General features: G+C 46.5%; 1 protein-coding gene across 2 annotated transcripts; it reads left to right on the forward strand.

The window, feature by feature from the left end:
* Nucleotides 1–3075: 3075 nt before the first annotated feature.
* ARL5C (ADP ribosylation factor like GTPase 5C) lies at nt 3076–16686 on the forward strand. Of its 2 annotated transcripts, none has more exons than XM_029573640.1 (6): nt 3076–3094; nt 4841–4901; nt 7295–7442; nt 10794–10877; nt 11028–11179; nt 15101–16686. In XM_029573640.1, exons 3-6 carry the CDS (start codon nt 7299–7301, stop codon nt 15147–15149), a joined length of 429 nt encoding a protein of 142 aa, XP_029429500.1. In that variant the 5' UTR covers nt 3076–3094; nt 4841–4901; nt 7295–7298; the 3' UTR covers nt 15150–16686. The 2 variants fall into 2 exon arrangements, with proteins under 2 accessions (XP_029429500.1, XP_029429499.1); XM_029573639.1 differs by lacking the exon at nt 3076–3094 and adding an exon at nt 3416–3581.
* Nucleotides 16687–19270: the final 2584 nt, after the last annotated feature.

Here is a 19270-nt window from a genome sequence, read left to right on the forward strand (position 1 = left end):
CTAACCAGCACACAGCGACTTCTCCTGGGTGCCTGATGCCAAGGAGGTGCTAGGGACGCACAATTTCTCCTAGCGCCTCCTTTTTAATGCAGCAGCTCATTAGCATACTCTGGGAGAGGTGGCTGGGTGCGTGTTAGGAAAGCGGGAGCTCAATCATGAGCGCCTGTTTTTCCTGCACGGATATTGCTTCGGCCTGTAAGTAGGGTTTTTTTTGGGGGGGGATTGGAAGGGTTTTTGAAGTAGAGACTGTGAAAAAGTGGAGATCCTGCTGCCATATTCTATCCCAGCCAGAAGAGCGCCTGCAACCTTTCAGTGTAAAGCAGGGGCTGAAGGGAGTGAACCAGCTGTGCTTCCCTCCTATAACCACTAGAGGTCACTCTGAAATAGTAGAAGGGAAGAGCATTCCCACAGGGACTGTGTACAAAGTGTGAGAAGATGACAACAGAGAAGGCCCCGCAGGCCCATTTCAGCTTCCCATTATCCTCCCTGGTGAGTACCACACACCCTACTTGGTCTCTGGCTTTCCTTTCATCAAAGGATTCCCTGTGCCCGTCCCAGGCTTTCCTGAATTCTGGCACTGCTTCTGTCTCCACTATTTTTCAGGTTAGCTGAAAAGGGTCCTGTCTGGTCTGCAGTCAAGACACTGGAGCTCACGCTGCTATTGAGTTGAATGTGTTTCTCATATACTCCATCACTTAATCCGGTTGAAACTTCACAACACTGCTTGATTTGTTGCAGAAGAAACACAAAAGCTGCCAATTCATTTTTCTGCCCTGATATCCTTAGCATGCGAGGCTGCTAGGGAAAAATGTGGCCCATCTCTGGAATTCAGTAAAGACTTTGACACTGAGCAGGCAGCCAGTCTGGGAGCTGGGAGAGAGTAGCGGGCAGTGATGACCAGCAGAATGCCACAAAGATCAGAGCTAGGTCCAATCCTGGTCAGTGTCTTTACGACCTTTCAATGAAAACAGCCACAGTACCAGAAGACTGGAGGGTGGCCAGTGTGACAGCAAGTTTTAAAAAGAGCTCCAGAAGTGATTCAGAAAACTATAGAACGATGAGGCTAACATTGGTGCTAGGCAAAATAGTCAAAGCAATTCATAAAAACAAAATCACTGGCCATATAGATAAGCATGGTTTACTGGGGAACAGTCAACATGGGTTTTGCAATGGGAAGTCTTGCCTTACCAGTTTTCTATATTTTTTTGAGGGTGTAAATAAACCTGTGGATAAAGGTGAGCTGGTTGATATAGTGTACTTGGATTTTCAGAAGGCATTCGAGAAAGCTTCATGAGAGACTCCGCAGGAAATTGGGATGTCATGGGATAAGAGGCAGTGTCCTATTGTGGATTGGTAATTGGATAAAAGATAGGAAACAGAGGATGGGACTGAATGGCCAGTTTTCCAAATAAGAAAGGTAAATAGTGAAGTGCCCCAGGGATCTGTAATGGGACCTGTGCTATTTAGCATATTCATATATGATCTGGAGAAAGGAATGATGAGTGAGGTGTTCAGATTTGCAGAGGACACAAAATTGTTTTGAGACATTAAAACAGCAGCAGATTGTGAAGAACTTCAGAAGGACCTAGCGAGACTAAGAGACTGGGCTTCTAAAGCAGATGCAATTTAATGTGGGCGAGTGCAAAGTGATGCACATATGGAAAATTAATCCCAACTACAGGTACTCAAGCTGGGTTCCATGTTAAGAGTCACCACCCAGGAAAAGGATCTCAGAGTCCTTGCGGATAATACCTTGAAATCTTCGGCTTAGTGTGCAGCAGCAGCCAAAAAGGCAAATAGAATGTTAGGAATAATTTGGAAAGGAATAGAGAGCAGAACTGAGAATCTCCCAATGCCTTTGGATAGATCCATGGTGCGACTGCACCTTGAGTAATGGCTGCAGTTCTGTCACCAAATCTCAAAGACAGAGAAATGAGACAGAGAAGGGGGTGGAAGGTTCCCTAATGGAGAAAGAGTAAACAGATTAGGGCTCTTTAGCTTGGAAGAAAGATGATTGCGAGGGGATAGGATTGAGATTTATAAAATCAGGAGTGGGGTGGAACGGGTAGGAAGTGGTTATTTAAGCTTTCAAACAACACAAAGACTAGGGGACACCCATGAAACTAGCAACCGGCAGATTTAAACTGTAGGAAGTATTTTTTCACTCGGCGCAGAATCAGAGGGTCAAAAGAGGGCTGGACAAGTTCCTGAAGGAAAAATCCACAAACAAGACTTGGGAAAGCCAACGCTTATCCCTGGGAGGGAGATACAAGAAACAGATCAGCTTTTGGGATCTGCTGGGTACTTGTGACCTGGACTGGCCACTGTTGGAGACAGGATGCTGGGCTCCATGGAACTTGGTCTGACCCAGCACAGCCCTTCTTATGTTTTTATTTGACTTTGGGGAAAGATTAGAAAGGAAAATGTGCAACAGAGCAGGCATGCAGGGAGTGGGGGAGGGTAGTGAAGGGTACATCAACTACAGTTTGATACAAAAAAAATGCACAGTCCTGCGTTTGGGATGCAGAAATCCAAGGGCCAAATATTTTTTGGACATGAAGATCTAGCAGGCAGCAAGCAAGAAAGAGACCTGGGGGTCATCACTTCAGCTGATCTCAAGTTAGCCTGTCAGTGAGAGGGGAGCGATGAGGACTGTGTGCAGTTCTGGAGGCCTCATCTACAAAAGGACATAGACAAAGTGGCAGTAAGTCAGAGGAGGGCCACCAAAATGGAGCAGGGGGATTCGAGCGCTGGTTTCTCTGGCTCGTAGGCACTGCTCTAACCGCCATGTCACAGCGCCACTGGCTACAAACGAGCAATGGGCAGACAGGGGCTGCCACTTTCAGGTGTCAGCCACGTTTTGGAAGCAGACGTTTGCCTTTCCCTGACGTGTCCTGGATGCCCTGAGGTGTCTCACACTGGGACTCTCCGGCACCGCCCTCAGTAAGGAGCACCAAAACTCAAAACCGGAAGTGTCACAGGCTCTTGGGCTCCAGTCTGGTTTTCAGCCATTTAGGAGCCCAGGCAGCGCATCTTCCAGCCCCGGACCTCCACCCTAGCCTGTCCCTGGGCTCTCTTTCCGGCTTTGCCAAAGGTGCTGAAGTTTCTGTTTTATCTGGGCCGCCCTTGTGTGCAGGAGGACAGATCGGGGGGGGGGGGGGTGAAGCAGCCCAAGCCGCGCGTAATGCGAGGCAGAACACAGCCCGCGCTTCCGGATCCAGTTTCCCTCCGCAGCAGTGATGCCCGCGAGGAAAGGAGGGGATTCCCGGCATCTCCGCCGCATTCGCCTCCGGAGCCTGGAAGCTGGAGAGGGGAGGGTCTCTTCCCCGTGACGTCACACGCCCACACGGGGCGCCCTGGTGGGCGGGGCCCCAGGCGTCAGGACTTCCCCGGGGGCGGTGCCTGCCGAGACGTCAGAGGGCAGGCAAGAAGTAGAAGCGGCGCGGCGCTAGCCCTTTAATCGCTCCCGGTCCTGTCCCGCGCAGCGCCCGCCCGCCCTCCCTCCTTCCTGGGGCCTGGGCCCGGGCTCTGCAGCATGGGGCAGCTCTTCGCGAAGCTGATGGCGATCTTCGGCAGTCAGGGTAAGGACCGGCCGCTTCCCTCCGCCTGGAAGCCCCCGTCCCGGCTCGGCCTGGAGGGGTGGGGGGGGATCCCGGGTCTCTGTCTCCAGGCAGAGGATTTACCTGGTCCCAGACCTCTACAAGGGGCTCCTCCTTCTGATCTTTCTACGGGGTTCTTCCTGCTCTCTTCCCCCACCCCAATTTCTGATCTCTATAGGGAGCTCCTCGTGTTCCTCCCCAATCCCTTCCCAGGGTGCTGAAGTATCCGGCTGAGCAGATCTGAGGCTTCTCCGGGTCTCTAGATGGTCCAGGGAGAGCTGGCTTGGACCCCTGTTTGTAACTGGACGGGGCTTGGTTTCCTAACTCCTCTGGAGTGCGGGGCGTCTCGTCCCCACTTTACTGTGGGAGGCTGCCTCCGGGCTTTCTTTCCATCCCCTGGGATGCCGCGGAGCCAGGAGAGCTCAGCACTTTTCGGATTCGCAGGCCGGGGGTGGGCGCACTTTACAGATGTTTTAGGTCCCCCACTTGCCTCTCAGGGCTGCTCTCCCTGGCCCAGCAGGGTCGGGGGAATCTGGCACAGATGATGTTTTTTGCTGCTGAAGGGAGACACTTCCAGACATACTTCACATTCCTGGCTTTCCTTCCCCCCACTCCCAGTGTGAATTGCAGCCCTGCGCCTCCTCACAATACCCTGGATCGCACTGCTACTTTATTAGACGATTCTCACACTCGGGATTCTCTTTACTACAACATTTATTTCACTTCTGGACATTTTTCTTTTCCTATGAAACAGGTTGCTGTTAAAGAAGCGTTCTCTTTGTAAAACTTGTTCTTAGTCTTGTCCATTTTTTCTTTCTGATAAAAACCGCACCCGGATCTGTGTCTGTAAATCTAGTTTTATGCTTTCTCAACTCTTAGTCTTGATATAGAAATGTGAAAAGAGACTTGCCCTGGGCCCTCAAACCGTTCCTATGCGGAAAAATACGATTAAATCGCGCTGAAGCCAGGAGGCCTGATCTAGGAATCTCCAGCTGAGCAAAGAAAGCTCCCCCCTGGAGTCCTAAGCTGAAATAGCAGGGAGGTGTTAGTCCTTCCTGCTCCCCATCAAAACTTTCCTGGCCCCTGCCCTGGGTTTCTCTGTAAGATTAGCAGATGGGACTTGCTTTGTGGGGGTTAAGGTCTGAAATGTGTAGACTTTCCGGGGGAGGGGGCGTCCTGGACTCGGCTCCCACTGCGGCCCTGGATGCTGACCTTTCTCCGCTCTCTCCTTTGTTCTGCAGAGCACAAGGTGATTATTGTTGGCCTGGACAATGCTGGCAAGACCACCATCCTCTACCAGTTGTGAGTAGTCCTTTCCCTTCCCCCTCTTCATATTCAAACCACCAGATGGTCTGGGCAAGGAATGAGATGTGAAGTGATCTATACTTGGGACGATTAAAGCTGCCAGAGGGGAGGGCTCCTCACTGCACTGCAAAGGTGCTGGAGATGGGGGCAGTGAGGGTGCTCAGACCCTGCAGGTTGCCCACCCTCTGGCTTCCTGCTGCAGGAAGCTGCCAGGGCAGAGAGGAATTGATTAGCTGACAGTAGATATCTGTCTGACTGCATCAGGGTAAGCTGCATGCAGGGGTTATGTATTCATTTAAAATATTTATAAACTGCTATATCCACTGATCTATGCAATGCACACAAAAAAACCCCCAAACAAGCAGATCACATCAGACAATGCAAAGCCCATCAACTGATGCACTAACGTTTATATCCCAACATTAAATCGATAACCAGATGTATGTGCACGCTTTACACAATTACCAGTGATCCAAATCAGCATTACTTCACCTCATATCTACATCATCAAGCCTTTCTCTAACCCTGTATTGCTGACAACTTAAGCCTGATTGCCCAAAAGTTTGAAGGAATAAATGTTTTTTTGAATGTTGAGAAACAGATGTCAGCTCTTAAAGTCTGTGGAACTGTGTGAGGGAAAAGGTCCTTTCCTTGTCTCAGCTCAGATTCTGGCCCACAGACCTTAAGCAAGTGAGCTCTGCATACCTTCAAGTGCTTCAGAACTCAAATCCTTGTGAATTAATCATGTTTTAAAGGTGCTCCAAAACTGAATAAGAAGCCAGTGGAGGGACTGGTCTTGTATGCCCCCTTATACTGCTCCTGCCAGCTGTGATCTGCACCCTTTGCAAAGCTCTAATGGTGGAGAATGGTTGCCAAATAGACAGAGGTGGAAGGACAGACCAGCAGCCTTCTGAGGACAAGAAAGCAGGGGGGGGAGGGGGGCAGGATTTATTTGGGGGCCTGGGTGATTATTTTGTTACCCAGTGGAATTTATTGATTATTTGTAAGGAGTGTGATGATAGGATGGCAGATACATTAGCGCCTCTTGTTGGTACTATGTGTTGTCTGTTCATTTTTATGACTGTTTTATTTGCCTTCTGCAGAGTATAAATGAATAAATAAATGGTTGTTTCACCATTTCCAGCTCTGTTACCCTTATGTCTGCACTCTAGCTGATTCGTTGATGGAGTCTTTCGTGGATTGTTTGTGTATTTCTGTTATGCATTTTGCAATATGTTTTATAAAATCTGCCTTGTGACTTACCCTGGAAGGGCCAGCGTGGTGTTTCTTTTTTTTTGCCATCTGCTGTGTTATTGTGAAAAGCTTGCCTCTGTAAGCCACATGTCCACCCATGCACTCTGGTGGCCAGTGCTAGTTGAAACTGTGATGGTAACTCCCATGCAAGCTTTGCTCACTTGATAACCCGCAGGGTGTGACAGATGGTGGCTGATTACCCTTTGGTGGCCCGCCACAGTATCCCTGTCCCTGGCATAGACCTCCAGTGAGTTTTGGAAAGGGTGTGGAGTAATTATCCACATTACAAAGATAATTGTAAAGAGGTGACTATTCAGTTTTACTTAAGCATTTTTTCCATTGGGAAAAGAGCCTGGTATTATAAACTGTGCTTATGGTCAGTAAAGCGTGAGTGTTGGAGTCCCCTCACTCCAGCCTGGGCAGTATGGGAAGATGTGTGAGTTGTGCAGCCTGACAAAGGGGCTCATTACCCATCGCCAAGCAGCTGTGCTTCAGGCGAACAGGCCAATTCAGTACAGTGCGCTCGGCCATTTGACCGCGTGTTTTCGACACGCGTGTTTTAGCCCTTATACTGTAAGGGGTAATAGCGCCTTGAAAACGCACGGCCAAACTCACGAAAACTAATAGCGCTCATCACATGCAAATGCATGTTGATGAGCCTATTAGTCATCCAGGATACTGAAATTAACTCTCAGAAAGGCAGGCGTTAATCATAGACAGCACTGGGAAATATTATAGCGATATTAAGTCGGAGGTCCCAAAAAACCCCCCAAAAAACCTTAAAAAAAAAAATCTGTCCATGGGTTGGAAAACGGGCGCTCAATTTTGCTGGCGTCCGTTTTCCAAACCCGTGGCTGTCAGCTGGTTCAAAAACCGACAGCAGTAAAATTAAGCGTCGGCTGTCAAACCCACTGACAGCCACCGCTTCCGCTAATAAGGAGGCGCTAGGGACGCACTATTGTCGCTGGCGCCTCCTTATTAGCGCGGGCCCTAATTTAAATAGAGAATCGCACGCCCAGGAGAGGCGCCTTGGCAAGCGTCGGGAGAGCGGGCGCTCAACACAGAGCGCCGGCTCTCCCGCACTTTGTATTGAATCGGCCTGAAACAGAGGTAACTTATCCTTGTCTCCCTTTCAGTCTCATGAATGAGGTGGTCCATACCTCTCCCACCATCGGCAGCAACGTGGAGGAGATCATCATAAAGAAAACCCATTTCCTGATGTGGGACATTGGGGGACAGGAGACCCTGAGGTCCACATGGAATACCTACTACTCAAACACAGAGGTAAGAGGCCCTGCAGCCTCCCCATCACCTGCTTCTTACTGAACTGAATGTTTCCCATTGCCTCTTCCCCCACACCCTCTCATTCTGCTGTGCTTCAGACCCAAATTCCCCATTGCAGCTGCAGAGAGTGGAACGTAGGCTCTAGTTTGGAAATGTTGTGGTGTTCACAGCTCTCTGCGGTGCCATGCGCTGGACTCATGCACCCTGGAGATGGCTGCATGCCTCACTTGAACAGCGCAAATCTTTTCTCTGTGTCCAAGGTAAAGGCTTCCTGCTGACAAACTCCACCTTCCGCCCGGGAATAATTTCGGGGTACTGATGGGGTACACTTCGGTGTGACAACATAAGAGGTGCCTAGCTGGGTCAGCTCAGTGGGCCCAGCATCCTGTCTCCGATTGTGGCCAATCCGGGTCACTTTGATCCTAATAAGGAGATCCATCCCCTATTTCTCCCAGACACAAGAGGTAGCAAACTCAATGCCCGCCTGGTGGTATTGGACCTTTCCTGCGGGTACTTGTCCAAACCTCTTTTATGCCCCGCTATGCTCGTCTCGACCACGTCCTCTGGCAGCAGATTCCACAGCTTGATTGTGCGCTGAGTGAAAAAGCTTTCTGTGATCTGTTCTGAATCTGCTGGCTGTTAGTTTCATGGAGGGTCTCCTTGTTTTTAGTATCATTTGAAAGGGTAAATAACCGTTCTTTATTTACCCATTGCACTCATGATTTTATAATCTTTGCTCATGGCCCCTATCCACGCCTCATGAAGATTTTTAACCTCCCAATGGCTCCTTTTAGTTCCCTTCTACCTAATTTTGCCATTTTACCATCGGAGCTTATTCACAACCCACTTATTTCTAGCTGATTGCGGTAATTTGGAATCTTTCATGTTTGCTCTTTATTTTATTTATTTATTGCTTTTTATATACCGCCGCTCATCAGAGATATTGCGTCGGTGTACAGAGAACAAAAACGTATGCCGGAGCGTTATACATTGAACAAGATAATTATAGTTGAAGTCTTTTAAATCAACCTGAGCTACCCTGGTTTTAGTTTTGTTTACTTAAAACATTTATAATCCTCTGAATCCAGAGTTCTAGATGGAGTACAAAAGGACATTCATAAAATAAGGATGCAGATAAAGTATAGGCATGAATCGCCCATTGTAAATGCAACTTAAAGAATAAACACTGCACCCGAGTCACAGCAAAACTCCTGCCATCAACCCGGCAGGTTATAAAAAATAATCCCACCAGACACAGGCCACAGGGAGAATTCAGAAAGCGTTAAGTGGTTCCTAAATGTTGTGCAGCAGATCTGTGCCCGGGGAACGTGATCCAATGGACTGGTCTACGATAGAACATTTCCATCGCATGTTTCAGAGAGGGAACATCAAGTCAACGTTCATCGAAAGACCAGAGTGTGTGTGAAGGGTTGAAGAATCTTAGCCCTAGGGAGAGTCGCAGCTCAGGGTCTTACGTATTCAGGTAAAAATCTTAAACTGTGAAAGCGCATCAGGGTAGATAAGAACATAAGAACATGCCATGCTGGGTCAGACCAAGGGTCCATCAAGCCCAGCAACCTGTTTCCAACAGTGGCCAATCCAGGCCATAAGAACCTGGCAAGTACCTAAAAACTAAGTCTATTCCATGTTACCATTGCTAATGGCAGTGGCTATTTTCTAAGTCAACTTAATTAATAGCAGGTAATGGACTTCTCCAAGAACTTATCCAATCCTTTTTTAAACACAGCTATACTAACTGCACTAACCACATCCTCTGGCAACAAATTCCAGAGTTTAATTGTGCGTTGAGTGAAAAAGAACTTTCTCCGATTAGTTTTAAATGTGCCACATGCTAACTTCATGGAGTGCCCCCTAGTCTATTATCCGAAAGAGTAAATAACAGATTCACATTTACCCGTTCTAGACCTCTCATGATTTTAAACACCTCTATCATATCCCCCCTCAGCCATCTCTTCTCCAAGCTGAAAAGTCCTAACCTCTTTAGCCTTTCCTCATAGGGGAGCTGTTCCATTCCCTTTATCATTTTGGTTGCCCTTCTCTGTACCTTCTCCATCGCAATTATATCTTTTTTGAGATGCGGCGACCAGAATTGTACACAGTATTCAAGGTGCGGTCTCACCATGGAGCGATACAGAGGCATTATGATATTTTCCGTTTTATTCGCCATTCCCTTCCTAATAATTCCCAACATTCTGTTTGCTTTTTTGACTGCCGCAGCACACTGAGCCGACAATTTCAATGTATTATCCACGATGATGCTTAGATCTTTCTTGGGTGGTAGCTAGAGGCTAATACAGGAGGGTGATCATATACTTTAGCTCCAGTAAGCTCCCTAGCGGCTGCATCCTGAGCTGTTTTATAGGGCTCTGTTGCTTGTCAGCAGGACCTTAGATACACTGAATCACATTAATGTAAAGAATAAGGACTGATGTGAATACAGAATCCTCTATCAGGATACTCTGACTTCCCTGCCTTAGCTGCATCTCTTGAAGATACTTCACTCCAACCTGTGCGCGTCTCAGTGGCTGTTGGTTGAGACTGTTCTATCTCCTTTTTATTGGTAGCCCCAGTAACTTTGTTCCAGCCTAGGTAACAATTTAAAACTCCAGACCTGAGATTGTCCCTTTAGTTCAAACGTCAGAGGCCGAAAGCTGGAGCCCTCCCCCACAGTGGCGATCTGTAGAAGGCATTTCCCGATAGGTGCGTCTGGGGCTGAGCCTGTGTGTGCTGTGGGCTGCAGTGCAGATGTGCTGGCAGGTGCTGTGCACTCACAGCATCCTCTGCAAGAGGAGCTTTGCTTTCTCAGCTGGCACCTTGCAGCCCCGCTCACCCCCTTCTCTGCATCCGATTTCCCCAAGATTCCCTTATATGTGCTGTGGACCCAGTGGTGTAGCAAGGAGGGTTGGCGGGGCCAGGATACCTGGGGGGGCCTTTCTATTTTTTTTCAGCCGCATGCTGGTAGAAGGTGAGGGCATTTGAACTGTCTGCTGTTGCTACACGGAGGGGAGGGGGGCATAGGGGAGGTCACACAGATGCATTGGTCCCCAGGCACCAGCGACCCTTGCTGCGCCAGTGTGTGGACCTAAGCTGGAACCTGAGGTGCCTGGGAGCAGAGTCTCCACGCTGTACTCTAGGGGAAGACGATAGGGAACAGCGTGGAGACAGCAGGGACTCTGTCCCGGGGAGGAGAGCCAGACCGCCCTTCAGCTCACATTCATGAGTCAGGGAACCTCCCTGGGCATGGGGCTCCTTTTCTCTCTGCATTATTCAGTCAGGGAGTTTCTCCTGAAGGGAGTAAGTGACCCAGATGTGTGTTAATTTCTCCTCCAGTTTGTTATCCTTGTGATTGACAGCACAGACAGAGAGAGACTGACCGTGACGAAAGAAGAGCTGTATAAGATGCTGGCACATGAGGTGAGCCGCCCTTTCTCTTCTTCCCAGCTGTGACTCTGAAAACCAGTAGAGAGACAGGTGGACTCTGGAGGGGAGGGGAGAGTACCCTGGGATTATTTTTAAGGGAAGGGAGGGTGTTGCAGGTGTATCACAGTGTGTGTTTTGCCCCAGGATCTGCAGAACGCTGCTGTTCTCATCTTTGCAAACAAACAAGATGTGAAGAATTCCATGTCTACCTCTGAAATTTCCAAGTTCCTCACCCTCGGCTCCATCAAGGATCATCCCTGGCACATCCAAGGCTGCTGCGCACTCACAGGGGAGGGGTAGGTAAACTTGCTACGTGCTTGGGTAAATATTGCTGCACGTGATATGAAAGATGTATATAGCTTACCTGGTTTCGGGCCTAGGGTAAGGGTTTGTTTCTGGATGAGAGGCCTTTGTTCACTGCTAGCATCCTTTAATCACTAACACTTAACCCTAGTATCAGTGGGCTCGGAGACTCCTCACTGGTGGCTGAGGAAACCCAGCTGTTCACAGGCAGTGGCCACAGCTGCATGGAGCAGAATCTGTTGGCATTCATACGCCTGACCTGGCACATGGCACGAGTCCCACTTCTAGGCCCTGGGATTTTGAGCATTGGATAGTGATTGATTTAGCATGGAATTTAAATTTTAAGTTTAGTTTACTTTAATTTATTTTTGTTTATATACCGATGTATCAGACGGACCATCACAATGATTTACAAAGATTACAATATTACAAGAAAATACAATAATTCATAAAATAGTAACAGCTAAAAACTAAGCAGGGTAAGAAAATAAATTAGCTGTTAAAACGAATGAAATAAAACTCATAAGATGGAATTCAAAGGTATATGTAGTGCATAGGAAGCAAATATTTCAGTGGGAAAGTGGGGAAAATGGAGAACAAGAGCATACGCTGTGAGAATCGGAGGACGGATTCAGGAGTAACACTACAACACTCTTCACAGAAGATGGCTAGTGAAGTGCATGAAATGTCTTCCAAGTGGACATGGTGAAGGCAGACAGTAACCACATTTAGGAAGGTTCAAGATATGCACAGAGGATCGTCAGCTGAGAGGGAGGGAGGGGAGAAGCAGAGATCAGTTGGAGTCTGTGGTATTGAAACAGGAAGAAAGCAGGTTAGAAACTAGATCAGTGTTTCTAAACTCTTTCCTGGAGGCACACAGCTGGGTTTTCAGATCGTAATGAATATGCATATAAGAACATAAGATATGCCATACTAGATCAGACAAAGGGTCCATCAAACCCAGCATCCTGTCTCCATCAGTGGTCAATCCAAGTCACAAGTGCCTGTCGAGTACCCAGACATTAAATAAATCACAAGCTACTAATGCCACCAACAAGCAGTGCTTATTCCTTATTTAGTAATAGCAGTTTATGAGCTTCTCCTCTAGGAATTTATCCAAACCGTTTTTAACCCAGTTACACCAACTGCTGTAACCACATCCTCTGACAATGAATTCCAGAGCTTAACTAGGCATTGAGTGAAAAAGAATTGTCTCCGATGTGTTTTAAATGAGCTACACACTAACTTCATGCAGTGCCCCCTAGGCCTTCTATTATCTGAAAGAGTAAATAACCGATTCACATTTACCTGTTCAAGTCCTTTCATGATTTTGTAGACTTCTATCATATCCCCCCTCAGTCGTCTCTTCTCCAAACTGAACAGCCCTAACTTCTTTAGCCTTGTGATTTAACTACTCTGAATAATTTGTTTGATGCATCAAACATGGAGTCTGATGCATCAAATTTGCATCAAATTTGTTTGATGAACTAATGCATCAACTCCTTTGTTGATGCATTAGTTCTTTAGCTCATGCTTTACTCATGTTGTCGCCCATTAACACTGTTCTCTGTTATTTATTTATTTATTTAGGATTTTTATATACCGACATTCTCGATACAAATATCGAATCAGGTCGGTTTCCATAGAACAAAACTGTCGCGGTTAAGGCGTTACAATAAACAGATTTTCTGAACATAAGAACATAAACATAAGTTACAATAAAAACATGTTACAATAAACAGATTTTCTGAACATAAGAACATAAATATTCAATAGACAACAATAACTCGTCAAATAACGTGAGTAAATGTAGAAAATAGCTAAAAAAATAGACGGTGAGTTAAATTGGGATGAGCAAGTGACAGTGAACAATGTTGATGGGCATAAATATGAGTAATGCAAGAGCTAAAGAACTAATGCATCAACAAGGGAGTCTTTCAAAACAAGTGTGCTGTCCAGATAAGGCGTAATTGGGCCTTGAGGGGATATGGGCGGTCATGGAACTTATAGTGGACTATTTTGCTCTTTGACCCGTGTCAGAGTATTCTTGCGATTCCGGAAAGGCTTGCCGGAAGAGCCACGTTTTTAGGTTTTTCTTAAAAGTTATGTGACATGTTTCTTGGCGTAGATCCGGCGGTAATGAGTTCCAGAGGGTGGAACCTGTATATTCCACAGGTGTTACCTGTATATCCCAATTTAGACTACCCTCTTTTTAGCTATTCCCTATATTTATTCACGTTATTTTGACGAGTTACTGTTGTTTATGTATTATTTATGTTCTTATGTTCAGAAACTCTGTTTAATGTAACGCCTTAACCGCGACAGTTTTGTTCTATGGAAAACCGACCTGATTTGATACTTGTATTGAGAATGTCGGTATATAAAAATCCTAAATAAATAAATAAATAAATAATTTTGTATCATCCGCAAATATGATCACCTCACTCGTTGTTCCCCTTTCCAGATCATTTATAAATATATTGAAAAGCACCAGTCCCAGTACAGATCCCTGAGGCACTCCACTGTTTACCCTTTTCCACTGAGAAAACTCACCATTTAATCCTACTCTCTGTTTCTTGTCTTTTAACCAGTTTGTAATCCATGACGTTTTAGTTTTCTTAGATGCCTCTCATGAGGGACTTTGGAGACCTCTTTCAGAAGGCATTTGACAATCTCATTCATTATGGGAATGCTGAAAACCTTATGAGATAGTTGTGCCTCCAGGAGAGGAGTGGGAAACATTGAATTGGGTAAATCTGAGGCATGGAAAGATCCTTTGTCCTTGTTCTGCCGTGTGGTTTCTGTGGCTGGGGATAATGTGACATTCGCCACTTCTTCCCTTCCGGAAGAAGTGATGAAGACCAGATCTGTGAAGGACTTCAAAGGGGCGTGGGATAAACACTGTGGATCCATAAAGTCTAGAGGACGTGAATGAAGAGGGGGTGGCTCATGGGAATGAAGGCTACTGCCTAGAGCTAATACCCTTATTCAATATACATACACACGGTTAATGCGACTCCAACATTGCTCTAAGCTTCAACGGCAAGAGGAAACGTGGAAAAAGATTTGCATTCACAAAAAAAGCAGGGAGTAGCATGGGAGAAAGACTGATACATCACGCATATCCAGCATAGCTCTCTGCTTCAACAGCAGGGGAGAGAGTCTCATAGTTAACTTTCAATGCATATCCAGCATAGCTCTCTGCTTCAACGGCAGGGGAGAAGAAAAACTGATACTTCACGCTTATCCAGCATAGCTCTCTGCTTCAACAGCAGGGGAGAGAGTCTCATAGTTAACTTTCAATGCATATCCAGCATAGCTCTCTGCTTCAATGGCAGGGGAGAAGTAAAACTAATAGTTCATGCTTATCCAGCATAGCTCTCTGCTTCAACGGCAGGGGAGAAGTAAAACTAATAGTTCACGCTTATCCAGCATAGCTCTCTGCTTCAACGGCAGGGGAGAAGAAAAACAACCAATAAGGGCTGAATAACATAGTCTGGGTAAAACAAATAAGCATGGGTGTAGCTTGCTTATTGCAATGGTTACTACCCCTAACTAATCAAGCTAGATATTTCACTTGGATGCAGCTCCAGCACTGCTCTCTACATTAATGGTGGGGGTGGAAGGGAATTAGAACCAAAGGTTACTAAGAGCCAAGAGAAACAGATAAGTATGAGAGAAAAGAAGTGTGAAGCTTGCTGGGCAGACTGGATGGGCCGATTGGTCTTCTTCTGCCGTCATTTCTATGTTTCTATGACTTGCATTGTGCTGGGACATGGTGAGGTGTGGGATGCTAGTGCTGAGGTAGGAGGGTGCAGATGTCAGAAAGGTGCACTACGCTATGAAAAGGCAGAATAATAGTCCAGCTCCAGCTCTGAACCTTGCCTTCATGCTTTTTTTTTCTCCTACTGCAGGCTACCAGCCGGCCTTGAATGGATGAAATCGCAAGTCACAGCAAACTGATGGCACCTCCTTAGCCGAAGAACTCTTTCAGGAATCTTGCATCTTATTTATTTTTTATACACAGAGACGGATCTTGTTTTGTACTATTGCATTATAATTTTAAGACATGGAGGCCAGTTTTATAAGGATAATATATTTTCAAGTGAGATCAGCTGGCAAGGAGGAGGACTGGGAGGCTAATGTCCTGCAGTAGTTTCCTGGTCTATCTTTTTCTGCAAGCTCCATGGGGGGATCTGACAGCAGCACAGGCTGCAATGTGCCCGCCTCTGGCTGATGGAGCGAGGGCGCACCTGCCACACTCCCCTCCAGCTCCATGGGGGGATCTGACAGCAGCACAGGGCTGCAATGTGCCCGCCTCTGGCTGAAGGAGCGAGGGCGCACCTGCCACACTCCCCTCCAATTCCTTCTTTCTGCTGGACAGGCAGGGATCTGCACAGTTGTCTGTTACCTCTGCGCCTTCCCTGTTTCAGGACATCGGTGAAGATCTGGGACTCTGCGCATGGTGAGAGTGCTGGGAGCTCTGTTGGCAGAGGCATTGTGACCCCCTCCTCAATGCACAGTTTATGCAGTCTACATGGGACCTTCTGTCTTCAGGAACTGTTTTGGAAAGCCACAATCTTTACAGATGTCACTGCGGTGCAGGATAACTTTGTTCATCTTTATTGATCGTCCTTCCTTATCACCATGAAGAGACAGTGGCTTCTCTGCCATTAAGTGCAAGCCGTTTGCTAACTAGACTAGTTCAAATTCCTTTTTTCACAGTTACTATGACCAAAATATGACTTTTGCAGCTTCCATGTCCATAACTTCATTAACTTATGCCTAACAGCTTGACTTCATGGGAAGGAAGCAGACCATTACCCGGTTACACTGTGCACTGGCCGTGGACGCATCCATGTCGAGGAGCTGGATGAGACAGGCCTGCTGGTGTAACCAGGCCAGAACCAAGTTCTAATCCCGCCTCTGCCAGAACCAAGTTCTAATCCCGCCTCTGTCAGGAGATGCTCCTTTCTTTGTGCCTCAGTTTACCCAGCAGATGCTGTTCCTTCTCCTCCCTTCCTACCTCAGCGCCTGTTGCCCAGGGGCCAGGCCCTATGTAAAATATTGCTTTCTGGAGGGGAAGCTTCCCTACAACTGTCCTGAGGTTTCATTAAGTGAATTTTAGCCCCGATGAATGGGAACTGTTAAGGCAGGACATGAACCCATCCTGACACTTGGTGCTGCCCCTTACCCCTGGTATTTTATCAGGCTGGGAAGATTTCCTCTCGCTTTAAGCAGTTCAGAGAAGCCGGGGGTGAAAATGAGTCTTCTGTTCCATGTTCCCAGAGCACTGGGTGCTTGGGGGCTGCTCCAGTTCCTTGCCTGCCTGGATTTGCAGGGTGAGGGCCTGGGAGTGTGGATGAATTGGTTGAAACTGCTCGCACTAGGGCCAATGTGTTTTATTTAATGTGAATGACCCTAAATTAGTGAAACTGAATTATGGTTGGTTGTTTTTTTTAATAATATGTAAAAATAATAAAAATGGGCAAAATTAGAATATTTCTTTGGGCTGAAGTGATGGGAGGGGGCTGTGCAGTTAGGGGTTGGGAGGAAAGGGCTTGGCTGCCTTTGGAGGTGCCTGGATTTTTTTGTTTTTTGTTCACTGTGGAAACTTTGCGGCACTGGATTGTCTCACTTTTGGGGAACAGAAGCTTGCTTTGAAGGTTTATGAAAGGACCGCAGCAGAGCAGGCTCCTGTATTTCCTGTGCTAGGCTTTATCCTGCTACCCCCACTCCCCTCACCGTGACCGCCCCTGCCAAACTGAGGTATAAAGACATGAGAGTGCTGCTTCCTACCCCAGGCACAGCTTTATTTATACTTGGCCAGGACCGTGCATGACATAGGTGGGAGCCTGCGGCCCTAGCACATGGGGAACAGATGACCTGAAGCTTTTGTGGGTCACGTTTAGGGTTCATGAAATTTCTCTGAATACGTTTCAATTGCAGTTCCCTTAGCACAGCACTCTTTTTCTTCTAATGTGCTTCTGCAGTCCTGGGTCTTATCCCTGCCCTTTAACCCCTCTCAGGACGAGAAAACACTACAATAGGCTCACTGACAAATATATTCGGGGTGGACCGGAAAGGGGTTAAGTACCATGGGAATAAGCAGCTCCACTTTCCTATTCTGCATTATGCCTCACTACGGATGGGAAAGCAGGAATTTCTGATATTCATTCCGGTTAATGGGACACAGTCAACATGGATTTACCCAAGGCAAGTCTTGCCGCATAAATCTGCTTAATTTTTTTTGAAGGGGTTAATCAACATGTGGATAAAGGTGAACCGGTAGATGTAGTGTACTTGGATTTTCAGAAGGCGTTTGACAAAGTCCCTCATGAGAGGCTTCTAGGAAAAGTAAAAAGTCATGGGATAGGAGGCAATGTCCTTTTGTGGATTACAAACTGATTAAAAGACAGGAAACAGAGAGTAGGATTAAATGGTCAGTTTTCTCAGTGGAAAAGGGTAAACAGTGGAGTGCCTCAGGGATCTGTACTTGGACCAGTGCTTTTCAATATATTTATAAATGATCTGGAAAGGAATACGATGAGCGAGGTTATCAAATTTGCGGATGATACAAAATTATTCAGAGTAGTTAAATCACAAGCGGATTGTGATACATTACAGGAGGACCTTGCAAGACTGGAAGATTGGGCATCCAAATGGCAGATGAAATTTAATATGGATAAGTGCAAGGTATTTCATATAGGGAAAAATAACCCATGCTGTAGTTACACGATGTTAGGTTCCATATTAGGAGCTACCACCCAGGAAAAAGATCCAGGTATCATAGTGGATAATACTTTAAAATCATCAGCTCAGTGTGCTGCAGCAGTCAAAAAAGCAAATAGAATGTTAGGAATTATTAGGAAGGGAATGGTTAATAAAGCAGACAATGTCATAATGCCTCTATATTGCTCCATGGTGAGACCACACCTTGAATTCTATGTACAATTCTGGTGGATGCATCTCAAAAAAGATATAATTGTGATGGAGAAGGTACAGAGAAGGGCAACCAAAATGATAAAGGGGATGGAACAGCTCCCATGAGGAAAGACTGAAGAGGTTAGGGCTGTTCAGCTTGGAGAAGAGACGGCTGAGGGGGGATATGATAGAGGTCTTTAAGATCATGAGAGGTCTTGAACGAGTAGATGTGAATCAGTTATTTACACTTTCGGATAATAGAAGGACTAGAGGGCATTTCATGAAGTTAGCAAATAGCACATTTAAGACTAATCGGAGAAAATTCTTTTTCACTCCACGCACAATTAAGCTCTGGAATTTGTTGCCAGAGGACGTGGTTAGTGCAGTTAGTGTAGCTGGGTTCAAAAAAGGTTTGGATAAGTTCTTGGAGGAGAAGTCCATTAATGGCTATTAATCAAGTTTTCTTAGGAAATAGCCACTGCTATTAATTGCATCAGTAGCATGGGATGTATTTACTGTTTGGGTACTTGCCAGGTTCTTGTGGCCTGGTTTGGCCTCTGTTGGAAACAGGATGCAGGGCTTGATGGACCCTTGGTCTGACCCAGCATGGCAAGTTCTTATGTTCTTATGTTATAACCTGTCTTTCCGCCCATGTGCTCAAGGTGGAGAGCAAACAACTGGCAACACAAGAACAGACCTCACAGACTTAGTCAATAAACGTCATCAAAGACTAATCTTATTGATGATTTCCACCAAACAAGGGCTCCATGTGATGCCTCAGCTGAAGAAAGGCAGAAAACTCAATAAGCAAGGTTCTATCTCTTTCAGTTGGTGGAAAGAGTAATCTGTTTGATAAAATCAGTGCAATTTGCTATTTTCTTTTAAGAATTTCTCCCCTAACTCCTCCCAGTCATTATAGTAAGAGTTCGTAGCTGGGCCCCATGGGTTGCATCTCCGGCCTGAGTCCAGCTACCTGGGAGCAGGAGCTGTCACAGTGGAGCAGGAATCAAACCAGCTCTGCTTCATGGCCATTGAGCTGGCCCTAGAAAAAGCTCCTATTAAGAACAAGACAAAAGGAATGCCTGGAATAAAATCTGAAAATCTAATGCAGCAGCAGTGTCCCTGTGGGACTGCCAGGGCCAGGTTTGGGGTGGGGAGAG

The sequence above is a fragment of the Rhinatrema bivittatum genome, chromosome 12 (assembly GCF_901001135.1).
Source record: "Rhinatrema bivittatum chromosome 12, aRhiBiv1.1, whole genome shotgun sequence".
In the NCBI taxonomy this organism is placed as follows: Eukaryota; Metazoa; Chordata; class Amphibia; order Gymnophiona; family Rhinatrematidae; genus Rhinatrema; species Rhinatrema bivittatum.

What these genes read in the sequence shown, in the direction of transcription:
- ARL5C (XM_029573639.1), top strand. Translation starts at nt 3,536, where the DNA reads ATGGGGCAGCTCTTCGCGAAGCTGATGGCGATCTTCGGCAGTCAGG. An exon ending in ACCACCATCCTCTACCAGTT is followed by an intron (nt 4,902 to 7,294) that starts GTGAGTAGTCCT and finishes TCTCCCTTTCAG; the next exon opens with TCTCATGAATGAGGTGGTCC. An exon ending in CCTACTACTCAAACACAGAG is followed by an intron (nt 7,443 to 10,793) that starts GTAAGAGGCCCT and finishes TTTCTCCTCCAG; the next exon opens with TTTGTTATCCTTGTGATTGA.